This window comes from Cololabis saira, chromosome 16 (assembly GCF_033807715.1).
Source record: "Cololabis saira isolate AMF1-May2022 chromosome 16, fColSai1.1, whole genome shotgun sequence".
Classification (NCBI taxonomy): domain Eukaryota; kingdom Metazoa; phylum Chordata; class Actinopteri; order Beloniformes; family Belonidae; genus Cololabis; species Cololabis saira.
The window spans coordinates 21519507-21536012 of record NC_084602.1 but is presented as its reverse complement, the minus strand read 5'-3'; the positions used below and the strand labels follow the sequence as shown (position 1 = coordinate 21536012).

The window sequence follows — 16506 nt, the reverse complement described above, 5'->3', positions numbered from 1 at the left end:
AAATGCCTTTGTTTCAGAATGGACAGACTCCCCTGATGGTGGCAGCAGAGCAGGGCAACCTGGAGATAGTACAAGAGCTCATAAGGAGAGGAGCCAATGTTGATTTGGATGATGTCGTAAGTGTGAAAGTGCCCACACATAACACATAACAAATCAAGTGACCAAATATGAGCCCACTCCAGCACATTGGGGTGTACGCATGGTCAGGAACAGGTGAAAAACAATGCCATCATTATAACCGCATCCTCCATTCAACACAGAAGATTTAACTAGAGCCATTGATGTTCCATCTTGCTGAACTCACCACACTCTGGCTCAGTGCTCAGTTATTATGAGCCATCACGAGCCATAATGACACCTTATCACACACTTTTACCTTCGTTTATTTGACTAAATGACAGGATCTAGTCACTAGCCAACACCCAGTGTCTGCTGAGGCCAGCCCCCTTACACGCACATGCTCACGCATGTATGCACCTGCCCACTTAGGCGCACGCATGCAGATGCTCGCACACCTCTTATTAACCTCTCATGTACAAGTAACCTGCTATTACACATGGCACACTTAAACTTCTGCTCACTCTCGCCAAAGAGGAGAAGAACAGCGTTAGGTCCTCTAGTCAGTCTTGTCTCTCGTTCACTTCTCTCCGAGTCCGTTATCTGTCAATGCGACACAGAGTTCCAATGAGCACCTGGTACGACCAGCTGGTAGGTATGGCGGTTTTCCTGGGTGTCCCGTCCATGGCTTTGACAGACGCTTTGTCCTTTGAATATGGAATCTGATGGGAGTCCTCGCAGTAACAGGTTGGCACCGTTTACAGGACTGCTGGACTGCACTGATCTGTGCAGCTAAGGAAGGACACATTGAAGTGGTGAAAGAACTTCTGGAGAACAATGCCAACTTGGAGCACAGAGACATGGTGAGAATATAAAGTGATACTGAAAATGTGTTCAAAATAAGCCATTTATGCTTTTTTGATGGCTTCTTTGTGGGGGAAAACTATGTTTATAGAGGCTGTTACTCTCAAGGAAATTGTTAAATTTAAAAGTTTCTTTTTTAAAACATTTTTCTTTTCACTATGATATCTACTTTTCTGTTCAATATCATAGTCCCAGTTTTTGTTGAGTCCTTTCCTGTGAAAATGGACATAAATCCAATTACTCTCTGTATGATGGCTCCTCTCTAATAGATATTCCATTTACTGAGCTCTGGTTGCCTTGGCAATGAGGAGTGATAGGATTTAGTCTCTGGATCCAGACTGGTCAGAACTAGGCATTTGCCCTATATCGATGAGAGAAAATACATAAATATCTAGTATACAGAAAATATGGTATCATTCGTTAAGTAGTATCAGTACATAGTATTCATTCAGTAGTATATGAAAAATGAAGCACATTTATATGATGGCACAAAGGGGCTCGGGACACGAAGGGTTTCGCTGTAGCTCAGGGTGTGTCTAAGTCGTACGCAAGAAGTCACAGCAGTCATCGTAGCTGGATTATAAAAAGCCACATTGTGAGTTACTGCTCACTCACTGGAACGTGTGTCACACCGTCCATAAATAGCACATTTTCCTCCTGCAAAATCTCCCTAGATTTAAACTGTTCTGTTTACCCTTAAATTTCATGTTGTTTCCCTCACACCATAATGTTATCCCCGTGAAGCCTGACACATGACATAAGAGAGGAAAATTCCACTTTGCAGCTTAAAACAAAGTCTGCAAACAAATGTTGATAACCATAATTACCGTTTTGTATAATGTTCGATATGTAGACTATTTAAAAAAACATTTTTTCTTTAAGAGGTTTAAATTTTGTGGCTTGTATCATTGATTTATGATGCATTTGGTGTTAAAGGGCTACGGTCTAAATAAATGTTAGTAGAGCTGATTTCTGAATGGGAGGACATCTTTTATTTTATTTACCACTAAACTTTCTTTTTCCCTCAGGGAGGATGGACCGCTCTCATGTGGGGAGCCTACAAAGGTCGAACAGAAGTGGCTCAGCTGCTTTTAGAAAGAGGAGCTAACCCTAACATCACTGGACAGGTACCGAGACTGAACCAACATTATCTTGTATCTCTGTACAGATCTCTCATCTGAAAGTTCATACCATTGTGGTTAAGACTTTAAAATTGTGCGTATAAAGAGAAGTCCTCCCAGATTTAAGTAAATGCCGTAAATGTTTCTCCACTCTCACCTGCTGTTTAAGGTGGCTTTAAGCATTTGCATGACCACAGTCCTGAGACGGATCATTAGTTACTGTCAGTATGACTTCACTGCTGTCCTTTGCCTCAACAGTACAGCGTCTACCCCGTTATCTGGGCTGCCGGCCGAGGTCATGCACAGATTGTTCATCTTCTGCTGCAGCACGGAGCCAAGGTCAACTGCTCAGACAAGGTAACTGCAGCCTGACTGATGTTTATCGTCTGCTTCTTTTTAATCATAATGTGGATGTTGACAGTGTTAAGGTGTAGACCACATCCACCTTTCTTTCTCAATTCTGTTCTCATCTTCCTTTATAATTTAACCCCTCGTAACAATGAGTGGGAACCTCTTGGGTTGTTAAGTGAAAAATGTATGCTCATCCTGGAATTATGCTCTTTATGATATTTTCTTCTTTTCTTTTTAGTATGGTACAACTCCTTTGATTTGGGCGTCCAGGAAGGGTCACTACGACAGCGTAATGCACCTTCTAGCCAATGGAGCCGATGTGGACCAGGAAGGAGCAGTAAGTCATTGACAGTCACATCAAACACCATTGTGTTTTCAAATACAATTAGAAATCGGGGGTCCGGGAAACAATTGCTTTATTATTGTTTTGTTTTTTAAAAAAAATTTCAGTTTTTTTTCTTCACATTTTTAATTTCTCTCTACCATTTAATGCCATTGCCAACAGCATGAACAAGACATTTTATATATTGCCTAAACTTCATTACAGTTGTCAATATCCATCAACAAAAGTGTTTCAGGACTTCATCACATTCCCAAATCCATTAAGATTGTATAACTGGTAATGAGGGGAAAAATAATGCACATAGAGATGTTTTATTTTTATTTTATATCAATGGGGTACTGCCATAGCATAAAAACAATATTCACGAAAAGCTTAAAAGAGCAAAAGTCAGAAATGGCCATATAGAAGAGGAAGGTACAGATACTGAGCTGCCCTGCAAGAAATCCTGATGAGTCCCCAGTAGACAATGTCTAGAAAAATGTGATCATTCTGTAATGTTCCACAATTTAAGAAATGTTTGTGGAAAGAATGTGAAAAAACACCTGAAACAGTTTATCAAGAGCCAGAATGTTTTTCTCCAACTTTTTTTTGTGTTGCGTTTCAGGCCTGAACTGAAAGAATGGATGTATGTTGATAAATTAAGTTAACAAGACAAGACAAGGCATGACCTATCTTGGGTTCATATGACTTTGCCAAATTATTATTATTATTATTATTATTATTATTATTATTATTATTATTATTATTATTATTACTCCATATGTAAACTATGTAGTATACATAGTGAAAACCAAAATAACAATTGGAAATAGGCTATAATATGAGTCTCCTGCTCAAATGATGACTCTTAAAACTCAAATTAATGCCTCAAACAATGTGCATGAAAAGCTGGGAACCGGTTGACAGTTGATAAGGTTGGAACGTTCTCGCAAGCTTTGCTGTACTCCTCTACTTAAAAGTAATAATGTTTTTTCTCTCTGAGTGAAACGTTATTACTACATGTAAAATAAAAACTATGAGGGAGATTTTTTTTATTGGGTTACCTTTGGCTTGAGTTGCCATTATCAAAATGTCATATTGAAAGCTTTAGCTATGTCACTCTCATAATAATGGATAAGAAATAATGCAATCTGGTAAAATATGGAACAAAATGCTGTTCATTTTAGTGCCAGTCATATCCATGTAAACATGAGTGAGAATTAGATAACTGATTATAATTATTATGCAGAGCATCTGTCTTCACACAAACTGAATGAGTTGGTTGTCCTTCGTATAGCTTCAGTGATCGTGTGGATTTATAGTCGCTGGAAGACATTAATAAGAGCGTGATTAAGAGCCTTGAGTTTGTATAATATATTTTCACAACCCTGCAGTGTCCCTGAAAGCTGCTAAAATAAAACATTTTTATTGATCATATAGTATTTGTCATTTGAAACATAATATCCTCTAAACTGATTTATAGAAAAGAGAATATAGGGTTTAAGTGACCATTAAATGTGTTTTTTTTTTTTTTTTTTTTTTCCCCCCATTTGCTTCACAGAATTCAATGACAGCTCTAATTGTGGCAGTGAAAGGTGGCTTCACAGAGGTAGTCAAGGAACTGCTGAAGAGGAACCCAAATGTTAACATGACGGACAAGGATGGCAACACAGCCCTCGCCATCGCTGCCAAGGAGGGACACACAGAGATTGTGCAGGACTTGCTCGATGCTGGCACTTATGTCAATATTCCGGACAGGGTGAGGGACACCAACATACACTGTATATACTGTATGTATACATTACAAGCCTATCTATATCAAATAGATTCAGGGATTTAAGTCCATGTCTCTGTGTCTGATTTCATCCTCTATCTCAGAGCGGGGAGACAATGCTGATTGGAGCAGTGAGAGGAGGTCATGTGGAGATAGTTCGAGCTCTGCTGAACAAATACGCTGATGTTGATGTCCGGGGCCAGGTAAACGACCCTGTACCGCTTCCCGTACTGCCTTGTTGATGTTTGACAGGCTGCAGGAAGCCTTCTTATGTTATCGAGTGAAATGTCAGACTGCCACAAGATACTGCTTGTCCCTATCATTTTTCCTTGTAAAGTAAACTTTCATCCACATGTGGTAATTGCATCAATTTGTCAAAGCAACACCTTTGCTTCATGTAAATTAATACACATTGATTAATTGCTGCCCACAATCGCTGTACACAATTAATCCTCAGCCATGCAGCCCAATCCAATTACATTTTTGTATTATTTCATTTTTAATGTTTTTAAAATGAAAATGGTCAAATTTTCTGTCTTGTCTACACCAGGATGGAAAGACTGCCCTCTACTGGGCAGTGGAGAAAGGTAATGCCACCATGGTACGAGACATCCTGCAGTGTAACCCTGATACGGAGAGCTGCACTAAGGTACACACAGTCTACCCTCAGCTCAACCATCCGCTTGGTTTGTGCCTTGTGTGATTCTTTTCTATTGATTACAAAGATAATTGTCACGGTGTGCAACTGGTTGGACTTTGATCTGGTTTCAGTGAGGAGATTATCAAGTTCCACCTAACCATCACTGAATGGTGTAAACATTGACATGAGTGCGTTTAAAGAGTCCAGCAGTGTTGTCACCACTTTTGGTGCAATAGGATCACATCCGATCCTTTTATTGTCTTGGTTTTTACTTCTTTTTTTTTTTAATCTTTGAAATATTTCCATCCAATGCACTAAACTTGATTACTAGCAATAGATATGTTGGGCCTCGCTCTCTTACTGCTGAAAAATGACAGGCAGAAAATAAGTATTGCTGCCTGTCCTTCGTTTTTTTTTTTCCTTCAAAGTTGATTTACTATAAGAGCATGTGCAAATGTTTTTCTCTACTGTAACGTAGCTTCTGTCTTTTTGTTTTAGGAAGGAGATACCCCACTTATCAAAGCAACAAAAATGAGGAATATAGAGATAGTGGAACTGCTGCTGGACAAAGGAGCCAAAGTGTCTGCATTGGACAGGGTACTGTTAAACGAAGATGAGACCTCATCTTACAATGTTTTCATGATTTTTAGTAGTTTCTCCTTTGCAGCATGTTTTCAGTTTTCCAATAATTAACCATTTCTGATCTCTTTTGCTTCTTCTTCCTCTTCTGCTTCTTCTTCTTCTTCTTCTTCTTCTTCTTCTTCTTCTTCTTCTTCTTCTTCTTCTTCTTCTTCTTCTTCTTCTGCTTCTGCTTCTGCTTCTGCTTCTGCAATATTTAGAAAGGAGACACACCCCTCCATATTGCCATCCGTGGACGAAGCCGTAAATTGGCCGAGTTGCTGCTGAGAAACCCTAAAGATGGTCGTCTGTTGTACCGGCCCAACAAAACTGGAGAAACCCCGTACAACATTGACTGCACTCACCAGAAAAGCATCCTGACACAGATATTTGGAGCCAGTAGGACTCGTTTCCATATTTCATCCTAAAAGAAGTTAGACAAAATAAGCATGTGGACTTAAAATGTCCACTGGCTTTATTTGAATATTGTTCTGTTACTTGTAACTGGTAACATTCTTGTCATCCTCTCTCAGAACACCTGTCCCCCACTGAGTCAGATGGAGACATGTTGGGTTACGACCTGTACAGCAGTGCTCTGGCAGACATCCTCAGTGAACCCACCATGCAGCCTCCTATCTGTGTTGGCCTGTACGCTCAGTGGGGTAGCGGCAAGTCGTTTCTTCTTAAGAAACTGGAAGGTAAGTAATCTTCTATAAATATATATGCTGTAAAATCTAAAAATATCCCTCTTTGTTTCATACCTGAGTTTGTTTTTTGTTTTTTTTTCTTGTTCTGCCTGCTCTCATTCTCTCCTCGTCTCTGGTTCGTCAGATGAGATGAAGACGTTTGCAGGCCAGCAGATAGAGCCACTGTTCCAGTTTTCCTGGCTGGTGGTTCTCCTCACTCTGCTTCTCTGTGGCTCAGTGGCCGTTATCCTCGGCTTTACTGTGGACCCTAAACTGGCGATTGCTGTCTCTCTCAGCCTCCTCGCTCTGCTCTACATCTTTTTTGGTGAGCAGACAAACTAGAAATTGCTTGCTTGAGTAATTTACTCAAAATGGACATGAATGCCAAATACTGTGTATACAGTATGTAATAGTAGACATTTCTTAGTGTCTTTGCGAAGTCTAAAACAAAAGCATCTTTAACTGCAGTTCTCACTAGAGGGCGCCATAATAGAGTTTATAGCAACTTGTTTCAGTAACTGGAAATTCTTACTGTGAACTTAATCAAAGAAAGCTGCAAATGTTTTTTTCTTTTGTCTAGTGTTGGTGTACTTTGGCAGCCGACGCGAGAGGGAGAGCTGGAACTGGGCGTGGGTCATCAGTACCCGTCTAGCTCGCCAGATTGGCTACCTGGAGCTGCTGCTAAAACTGATGTTTGTGAACCCTCTTGAACTTCCTGAACAGACCACCCGTGCCCTACCTGTGAGGTGATGGATCCAAAAACTAAAACGAACTAATGTGACCTATAAGAATATGACAGAAAAAGCCAAATAAATGTTGAAAGTTGTGTTAATTATACCAAAAAGTCTCTGTTTTGTCATCAGCTAGCTGCATAACAATTCAAGACCTACAAATGCTTATCTTTCACGTGTTACACAGGTTTTTGTTCACGGATTACAACCGCCTGTCCAGTGTTGGAGGGGAGACCTCTTTGGCGGAAATGATTGCAACACTGTCAGATGCATGTGAGAGGGAGTTTGGCTTCCTGGCCACCAGGCTGTTCAGGGTTTTCATGAATGATGAGATCAAAGGTATCATCAATATTTATTACTAATTCCAGCATAAATATAGATGATTGTGTCCAACAGCTTATGAATATGTGTTATGGATTATAACAGGAGAGGTTCTTCATGTTTATCATGTTAACAAAGTGAAAAAGTAGGTTAACATTGCCTGAATGGCTATATAATGAGAAAACCACCTAAGTACAATAGATTTCTTTTGCATTTTGCTGTCATGCACCATCATTCTGGGGACCTTGCAACAAACCAAACAAAAAAAAAATTCTCACAAACTTCAATGGCCATCATGAGAATCTGGGCTTTTCTTGATGAGTCAGTACATAAAGAATAAACCACACTAAGAGAAAAAAGGAAGAGAAGGCCTAATGACCCGTTTCTCTCTCCCAGGTACCTACACACCATATGGTCTCGGTGCCAATGCTCAGCCCACTTTCTCACACTTTATGAATCACAATTAGAATCAGAAGAACTAAATCACTGCCTTCTAGGGAGATTGCTTTTTAAAAGTTGTAAAGTTGTGAAAGTTCAAAAAAACAATAAGTCAAGCATATAAATCATGAACAATATTTTTTATTTAAAGATGCTCCTCCACTGATGCACATAAATACAGTTTCAGTGACAGCTAAACTGATGCTGGGGAAAGAAAAACAGTCCCTAAAGGGAATAACTGAACTTTCAAGGCATCATAAACTTCAGATGGAGTTAGTATTTTAAGTCAGTGGAAATGGAAAACTGCTGTCTTTCTGTATCTTTCTAGTAAGACTGTCAATCTGTTTCCAAACTTTCAGGCCAAAAATGGAAGAAAACATGTTGCGTTCCTTCTTTTGTGTTGTTTGCCTTGACACTGGCCTGCCTGATCGCCGGTATGGCACTGTTGGCTATCTTCAAGGTGAGTTAATGAAATGCAAATCGTTTTGCTTGTTTATGCAGAAATGTCATCATGACTGCATGTTTGAAAATGTCCCTTTTTTGTGTTTCAAGAGATGGATAGACAGTAACAAGCAAGAGACTGGATTTATAGGAGCAGAAGTAGCTGTAAAGGAATCTTAAAAATTGCTTTTACTCTTTTATTTGTTTAGGTGGACCCTGACAATCTGACTGTGAATGCAGTGTTGATTGCCATGGCCTGCGTGGTGGGCCTAGCTTTATTGTTCAACTGCAAGACTTGGTGGCAGGTGGCTGACTCTGTCCTCAATTCCCAGAGGAAGCGCCTGCACAGTGCTGCCAACAACTTGCATAAACTCAAGAGTGAAGGATTTATGAAGGTAGAATAATACACTCAAGTGATTCCCTCTAATCAACTTTGACTTTCTGTTGTCGGAGGTAATAGGACATTCCATCTGCTTATGAAGTTATCAAGTTGGACCGGCGTCTAATGCGTTTAATTTCGTTGAGTAGATAAACTTAGAAAATGAAATTGTGTTGATTTAATGCTTTAAGCATGTCTCCCACCAGGTTCTGAAGCATGAAGTTGAGATGATGTCTAAAATGGCCAAAACTATCGATGGCTTCACCCAGAACCAGACACGCATGGCTGTCATCATTGATGGGCTGGATGCTTGTGAGCAGGATAAAGTGCTGCAAATGCTGGACACGGTGGGCATTTCTATGATAATTGATTTAAAAAGAATTGAATCTTGTGACACCTGTAGCACTCAATATTAACTATAATTTAATAACCATGAGGAAAACTTGAGCAGAGCGGCCATCGTGAAACTTGAACTGAGAGAGGGACTTTGACCTATGCTCCCAGAGCCCAGACATCTCTGCTGCACTGCTGTCACCTTGCTATTCCCAGCTGCCTTCAACTTTAGAGGCTTCTCTCCAGCTGCTGTAATACAATTTCCTTTTGCTAAATGTTATTATTTGGTGAAGTAATCCCAGAGAGGAAAGCAAACTACTGTGTGCTAATGCAATCTTGTAATCTGTGCAAGCACTTCCCAGTCACTCTGAAACCAGCTTTTGTTGAGAATCTTTAAAACCACCCCGTCAAATTCATTTTTATGTTGGTTTCCATTTATCATTCGCAAACTGTTCATTATCCTTTTTTTTTTTTTTTTTTTAAACTCTGGTCTGTGTACTTTTCACACAAGTGCATTAAAGAGTCAGACATCATGTGACGGTACTTTAGTCTTTAGTGCTGACAGCTGCTTGAGGTACGGAAGTTCATCGTCCTGTGGGGTGAGCCTGAGGGTGCTGGCCAGGGTTTAACAAACCATAAATGCATGTACCACAAATCGATGTCCTGTGACACTTCAACAATTCTCTTTAGTTAGCAGCAAGGAAATCCCCAGCACCATGTGCCGCGGACAGTCAGCTCTCACAGGAGTCATTAAGTCTAAACGCTGCAGCCAACTGGTGCCTCGAGCTGCAGAGCTGTAGACTGATTAGATTGTCGAATACTGCTTTTTTATTTTAGCTTTTTTTTTTTTTTTACATTTAAGGAGAAAACACTCCACTGTGGGAACTGTTATGTTAAAAGTTCAACATTTCATATGACTCGATCAGCTCCAGTCCAGTTTAAAACTTTTTTTTTTTTTCTATATTTGTGAAAACATTAGTGCAATGAGCATATTTTAGTCTTGAGAGAACTTTGTCATTCTGCATAAAATAATAAATATCCTTTACATATTGATGGTTTTTGTTTCATTCCAGGTGAGGGTCCTCTTCTCCAAGGGGCCTTTCATCTCCATCTTTGCCAGTGACCCCCATATTATCATCAAAGCTATCAACCAAAACCTCAACAGTGTTTTGAGAGACTCGAACATTAATGGCCATGACTACATGAGAAACATTGTCCACCTGCCAGTATTCCTTAACAGCAGGGGACTCAGTACAGCAAAGAAGCTTTGCATGGATGCTAACACTTACGGAGAGACAATGGCCGAGGGTAAAACCCTTTTTAATGAACACAAATACAAGAAGGTTCAATTTGTAAAGCCATAGGTTTTGGATGTATGTGGTATTTTATCTTTTGTCTGATTATCTATTGCTTCTTTGTAGGAATGCATGAAGACATGGACCGGAAGGTTTCTCAGAACAGCCTGGCCCAGGACCAGAGCAAGTTTGGCAGCAAGAACGCTCTAAATCGAAGGGTAAAGTCTATTGAAGTCAAACTTATTTCTACAGAGCAGTACTGTCTATCAAATACTCTCTAGAGAAAAAAAAAAAGTCAGTATGAATTATGAGCGGTAGAGCAAATAAAGGTATTAATAAATCAGTTTCAGGCATCAAAGTGCAAGAATATTAATACACCAAGTCTAAAATAGATTTTTAAATCCAATAGAACTATATAACTGTCTATTAAGCATATACTACTTGTTGATTTACGTATGCACTGGTCTCACTCTAACCTAGTTTACAAAATAATAAAAAGGACAACAATATAAAATGATGAGATGGTGTTTCTGTAGTATTTATTACCACAGCGTTCGTTTTTAAAAGATGTGCACATAAAGCATGGATAAAATCCACTGACTACGTCGCATCTCTATCAGAAATCATTGACTTTTTGTGTAAGAAAGAAATCATCTCTGGCCTCTCTTTCTGCCTCCCCGCTGAAGGGGGTGTTCAGCACAGGCATGGTATTGGCAGGCGATGTAGAGGCCATGGGACAGAAGGGGGACACGCATACATGAAAACAGAGAGGTGCTCTGTGTGCGGCCAAGGTTCCTGGTGTAATTGATGTAATGGCTGTTTATACTTCCTGCTGTGTAGCCACAGTCAAATGACAAGGCCTATCAGCGGTGGGTCCCTGTGACAAAACACTGGCACCAGGTCTGCTGGCAGGAGGTTAAGCGACTCTGCTGCTGTCGCTGATGCCTTCCTCCCTCCTGTGAGACCTTCCTACTGCCCCCCTTCCTTCCTAACCTTCCTGCCTTGTTTGTTTATTTGTTTGACACTTGTTTGTATCTAGAGCCCACAGTTATTGGTGTTGGCTCTTTTTTTTTTATGGGAAAGGGTTGTCTTTTTCTGTTGCTACACAGATATTGGCAGGGAGAACCTCTTTCTACAAGCAATCTGATTGGATTTTGTGCCCTAATTATCAGTGCAGGCTCGTAACCAACTTTCCTAGGCCCAGTAGAAATTGAACCTTTAAGCAGTAGCACAAACTGTTTCTCAAGTTTCTTTGTCTTGTTGTTATATGTTCATATAAAAAATTGAGGCACAGCTATACATTTTTGTATATATGACCCCGCCCGGTGTACAACTCATTCCCTAATCCTTCACGCCGTTTACAGTTTTTCCTCCAACTAACCCTTAATAACCCTTAAAAGGTCCACCGCACATTTTGAACTACAGTTCTTCCTTCTATTATGCAGTGCATCTGGAGTGATGATAACTTTATATGACCGTCCTTAACAGCTACCGTTTCAAAAAAATGTTGCATCTTTTACTGCATAGTTGTTACCATATTGACTCCAAGCATGACCAAATCAATTAATCAAAAGGCAACAAGGAAGTTTTTCCAGCAAATACGTCCTCCTGGCTGTGGCTTTTCACCACACCTTCTCTGATCCATTCAATACCTGTTTTAGCTCCAGCTAAAAGGAAATGGCTCACACATGTAACTTGTTGTAATAAAGGCTTGTAGTATAATGTTATGACTATCATTATACTCCCACTGCAATTCTAAGTACCACCAGTCTACTTTAACATTAGTGAAACAGTTACGGTGACTCTTATAGCAGACGCTTTTATCCAAAGCAAATGAGGAGCAACAAGGGAATGGACAGTTGGAGAACCTGGAATAAAGTGCCAAGTAAACAAAATAAATAGAAAAAAAGTATCATGTTTGGCGGTAAAAAACTCAAATGCAACACATTGCAGCAGGCTTTTCTATGACTGAAATCCTGCTCAGTGTGGTGTGTGCAAGAGCGAGCCAATTTTTTTTGAATACACCACTATCCTCAACCGCTGACTGCCACTGTGCCCCAGGCAACATCTTGGTCATGAATTACCCTCTGATTTATAAAACCTAAGGCTGTTCCCAGCCATTCAAAAGTTAAAAACCATAACAACAAAACTGAACCACAAAACCTTCCTCAGTCAAAGCTCAGCCCTCAGTTTGCTCAAGTATGTTTACCTTGAACAGCTGATGACAGAAGGTGGAGATTTATACGTTCAAAGCTACACACTAGCAGTAAAGTGAATGCATTCAGCATTTTCTCCAGCAGTTATTCTGCGCTTCGGATCAAAGAAACGCCAAACAGAAGTCGTATTTTCCTTGTATTTGAAAATCGCCCTGTCAGTCTTTCCAAAATCCATTTAACAATAATCAAAATGATTAGATTAAACTGTGAGATGACTTTGCAAGTCATTGTACAGCGGATAGTAAGCCATACTGGGGCGTTTGTATGATGGAGCATTTCCGTTGTAACTGAGTGGTGGCCATATGGTCCGTCTCTCCAAGAAGGAGGTCATGAGACTGGCGTTACTGCTTCAAAGTCAACCCAAAGCCTTGCCTTGGCTCATGACTGTGACAGCTGTCTGATTTCATCACAGATGTTTTCATGTCGACCTGTCTCAATAGTTTTCCTGTGTGTCATGACTCCTTGGCTGTAGACTGTGGCCTTTTCGTAACTTCTGTTTATGCTTTTCTCGTTCAGAAATAGGGTACATGGGGTGGAAACGGAGACTTTGTTTGGTCGCTCACATCCATTTTACAGAGTTAAAGTGCAAATCTGAGGGATTATCTTGACAAGTCCTACTTAGAAGCTGCTTGTTTGCCATGAAAAATGATGTGATGTCACCAATACACCAAGTGTTTTTGGTAGACCACAGCAGTGCATGGATGTGTAAATGACTTCCATGTAAGTCAGCTTGATGCAAAAGAGCTAAAGAGTTTGACCTTTACGCTCTATCTGTCAAGTCCTCAGGCTAATCAAGCGCAAGATCTTGAAATGACATGGTCTGAGGTCACATGGAGACCCCAACAGCTGTAAATACTTTTTGTTCACTTGCTTTTTGTGTTTAGAGAGCAACTTGAATTAAACTAAAAAAAAATAAATGCTCGTTGTCATGAAGGGATGATGCAAGTTGGACCAAAAGAACAAAAGAGACGACCCATTTCTTTTAAAAGAGATATTATTACTTCGTTAGACCACTTTGAAACACTTTGAATGCGAAAATGTAAAATTGACAGATGTTTTGCTATTTTGTTTTTCTGAAGGACACGTACCGCCGTCGTCAGATGCAGAGGACCATCACCAGACAAATGTCCTTTGACCTGACCAAGCTGCTGCTGACTGAGGACTGGTTCTGTGACATCAGCCCTCAGACAATGAGGAGGCTCCTCAACATTGTTTCTATCACAGGTAAGGAAAGCATCAGTATCTGCTTTTGCGTTCTTTAACAGCTACAACAAAATTATATTTTTTCATCATTATTAATAATCATTTTTTTCAAAACCGTAGCACATTACACAAATCAGATTGCTGCAACCTTGAAATAGGCCAATCAGAAGTTGCTTGTTCCATTATGCGGGTAGAAGGCAAGGCAAGTTTATTTATATAGCACAATTCAACAACAGGGTGATTCACAGTTCTTTACAAAGACATTCAAATGCATGATTTAAAGTTTAAACAAACAAAAGATGATGATGATAATATTGATACTAAATTAAATAAAACACAATTTACAGGTTTTAAAATAATAATTTAAAAAGAAATAACAAATGAGATGCAAGAAATAAAAGCCATGAAAAGTGAAGCAACCAGGGAGATCAGGAGCTTTTTGTAGATGCCTCTTGTGTATTTTGTTGATGTCAGAAGTAATGAGTAGATGAGTGGCCGGTGTCCTTTTAAACCTCTGTTTTGCTGGTGACAGGTCGTCTGTTACGAGCCAATCAGATAATCTTCAACTGGGATCGTCTAGCGTCGTGGATATATCTGACGGAGGAGTGGCCCTACAGGACGTCATGGATCATCCTTTTCTTGGAAGAGGCTGATGGAGTGTCCGACCAGGTCACACTCAAGACCATCTATGAGAGGTATACACTCACACCCAAATCCAAACTTAATTTTAAGGATCGAACAGAAATTATGTCTAGGAATTTAACCTAATTACTCTGCGTCTTTTAGTAAAACATCTAATCTTCCCAGAGGAAGAACTTGGTACAACAAATTTCATTGTTGGAGTCTGAATAATAGTTTAGTGTTAGTTGTGAATTACTGAATCAACTGCAACCACTAGGTGGCAATAGAGGACTTGTTGTTGCCTTTGGAGATACATTATCTGGGCATTTAGAACCAAAGGCTTTGATTGCCACACTAACTGACAACCAGCAGAAATTTTTTTTGCAAGTGATCATAATGTTCGAGGAACTGATGTCCGAATAGATACAGATTAGATTAGATAAGATTCATGCAGGAATGCTTAAACTGTTAACTGCATGGTCAGCCATGTGCCCTTGTGTGTGTGTATGCGTTTGTGCTTGTACCTGTGAGGTCATGAATGCTTTTTAGCCGTGCTCACTGCAGACAAGAGGGGGAGACCGACAGCCAGAGTTCCTGGGTTTGGGTGCTGCTGTGCATCAATCGCTGGCCTTTAAAGGTTGCACTCTGTCACAATACACTAGCGCCCACGACTCCTGCGGCAGGGAAGTGTCACAGACAGTTACTGTCAGCAAGTCAGCCAGCTACATTCAGAAGACAACTCTCCATCCCCCATCTCCAGCACAAATGGGGGCCTCATTAGACTTGTTTTTGTCTGTTTGTTTGGCTTTTAATATATGCATTACTTTCTTGCACAGTAATTGATTTTTTCTTGTTCAGTAACATCAGTAACTGGACATCAATTACTCTTTCTTTTAGCAAAAGGATGTTACCGCACCTCTGTTATATTTTGATATATATTAACCCTGTTCAAGTACAGCAAAAACCTAAAAGAAATGTGAGTATGATTTCTATCCATGAGAGATACACTTGCACATCTAAAAAGGAAAAGGCTCTTACTACAGTATGGCCAGGGAGATTGCTCACAGCACTACTCATTGGACTTATTATAGCCATCATCTTGCTTTTGACAAGAGATGCTGTCTGTCTTTGTCTTCCTCTTGACTGGGTGTTTCCAAATGGCTGCTCTGTTCTGCAGTGGCCATCGAAGAAACTGCTTTAATGATGATGACAGGAAGCCTCAAACAGGCTAAACACGACGCCTTGTCTCGAGGCCTTATCTCTTGCGCCAATCTTCTGCTGATAAGACTCAGGCCTCTGTCTGTGTATCTTTTTCTGTCTCTGCTCTTCTCTTCCTCTTTCTTGTGATCTGTGGCCCTGTAGGTCCCTTTTTTGTTCTGGATGAGTTATTCTGTCTTTTTTGGTTAGCGATAGACGAGCACTTGAGTGACCTCTCAGAACCTCGGGGTGTTTCTCGTGAATGTCCGTCTGCTTGAGAAATGGATAGCTGCCCTCACGCACCTCTTCAATTTGCATGCACACTTACATTAAACAAATAATTTACTGCGTTACCATCTGAATAGGTTCTATATTTGTTTTTAGTAGATGTTTATACAAGATGTGACTCTCCGCCATTTTTACACAGCAGAACTGCACATCCCCTGAGCGTTACTAAGTGAATATATTAGTGCTGAAGTGAACGTGGGGGTGAATCAGCCCCTTATAGGTCAACTGTCGCCCTGCATCTCAGTCACAAGGCAACATGCTCTTCCTCTTCTCCTCTCAGCATAGCATGCCACACTATACAAACCAACAGAAATGCATTGTAGATAAAAGGGTGAATAAATTGTACAGCTGTGGTAGGAGGGAAAAAGTACCAAATAAGTAGTACTTGCATCAAGTCCTACAGATGTGACCAATTTCTAAGTGTTGGTCTCATTTAGAGTTTAATTATAATTGCATTCTTCTGCTATAAAACCATATGGTGATGACAGAAAATAACAGTCAAAAAAGAAAAAACCCACACATCATGCTTTCTTCCAGTGAATACGGTGACAACAGCTCTCTGTGGCGTTTACCTAAACTCCTAGAACTGAAAGGAAAAAAAACAGAAATA

General features: G+C 40.1%; 1 protein-coding gene across 5 annotated transcripts in view; it reads left to right on the top strand.

Annotated features, from left to right (window-relative positions):
• Positions 1–16506, top strand: part of kidins220a (kinase D-interacting substrate 220a) — a 53111-nt gene that overhangs the window by 6064 nt on the left and 30541 nt on the right. For all 5 annotated transcript variants that reach the window (XM_061742882.1, XM_061742881.1, XM_061742880.1 and 2 more), the window contains exons 3-23: positions 18–116; positions 822–920; positions 1950–2048; positions 2301–2399; positions 2632–2730; positions 4277–4474; positions 4594–4692; positions 5040–5138; positions 5628–5726; positions 5969–6146; positions 6281–6445; positions 6579–6758; positions 7014–7179; positions 7352–7503; positions 8283–8383; positions 8574–8759; positions 8950–9090; positions 10150–10384; positions 10498–10589; positions 13667–13811; positions 14323–14485. In XM_061742882.1, the coding sequence (XP_061598866.1) occupies positions 18–116; positions 822–920; positions 1950–2048; positions 2301–2399; positions 2632–2730; positions 4277–4474; positions 4594–4692; positions 5040–5138; positions 5628–5726; positions 5969–6146; positions 6281–6445; positions 6579–6758; positions 7014–7179; positions 7352–7503; positions 8283–8383; positions 8574–8759; positions 8950–9090; positions 10150–10384; positions 10498–10589; positions 13667–13811; positions 14323–14485 (2894 nt within the window). The remainder of the gene's footprint in view (positions 1–17; positions 117–821; positions 921–1949; positions 2049–2300; positions 2400–2631; positions 2731–4276; positions 4475–4593; positions 4693–5039; positions 5139–5627; positions 5727–5968; positions 6147–6280; positions 6446–6578; positions 6759–7013; positions 7180–7351; positions 7504–8282; positions 8384–8573; positions 8760–8949; positions 9091–10149; positions 10385–10497; positions 10590–13666; positions 13812–14322; positions 14486–16506) is intronic.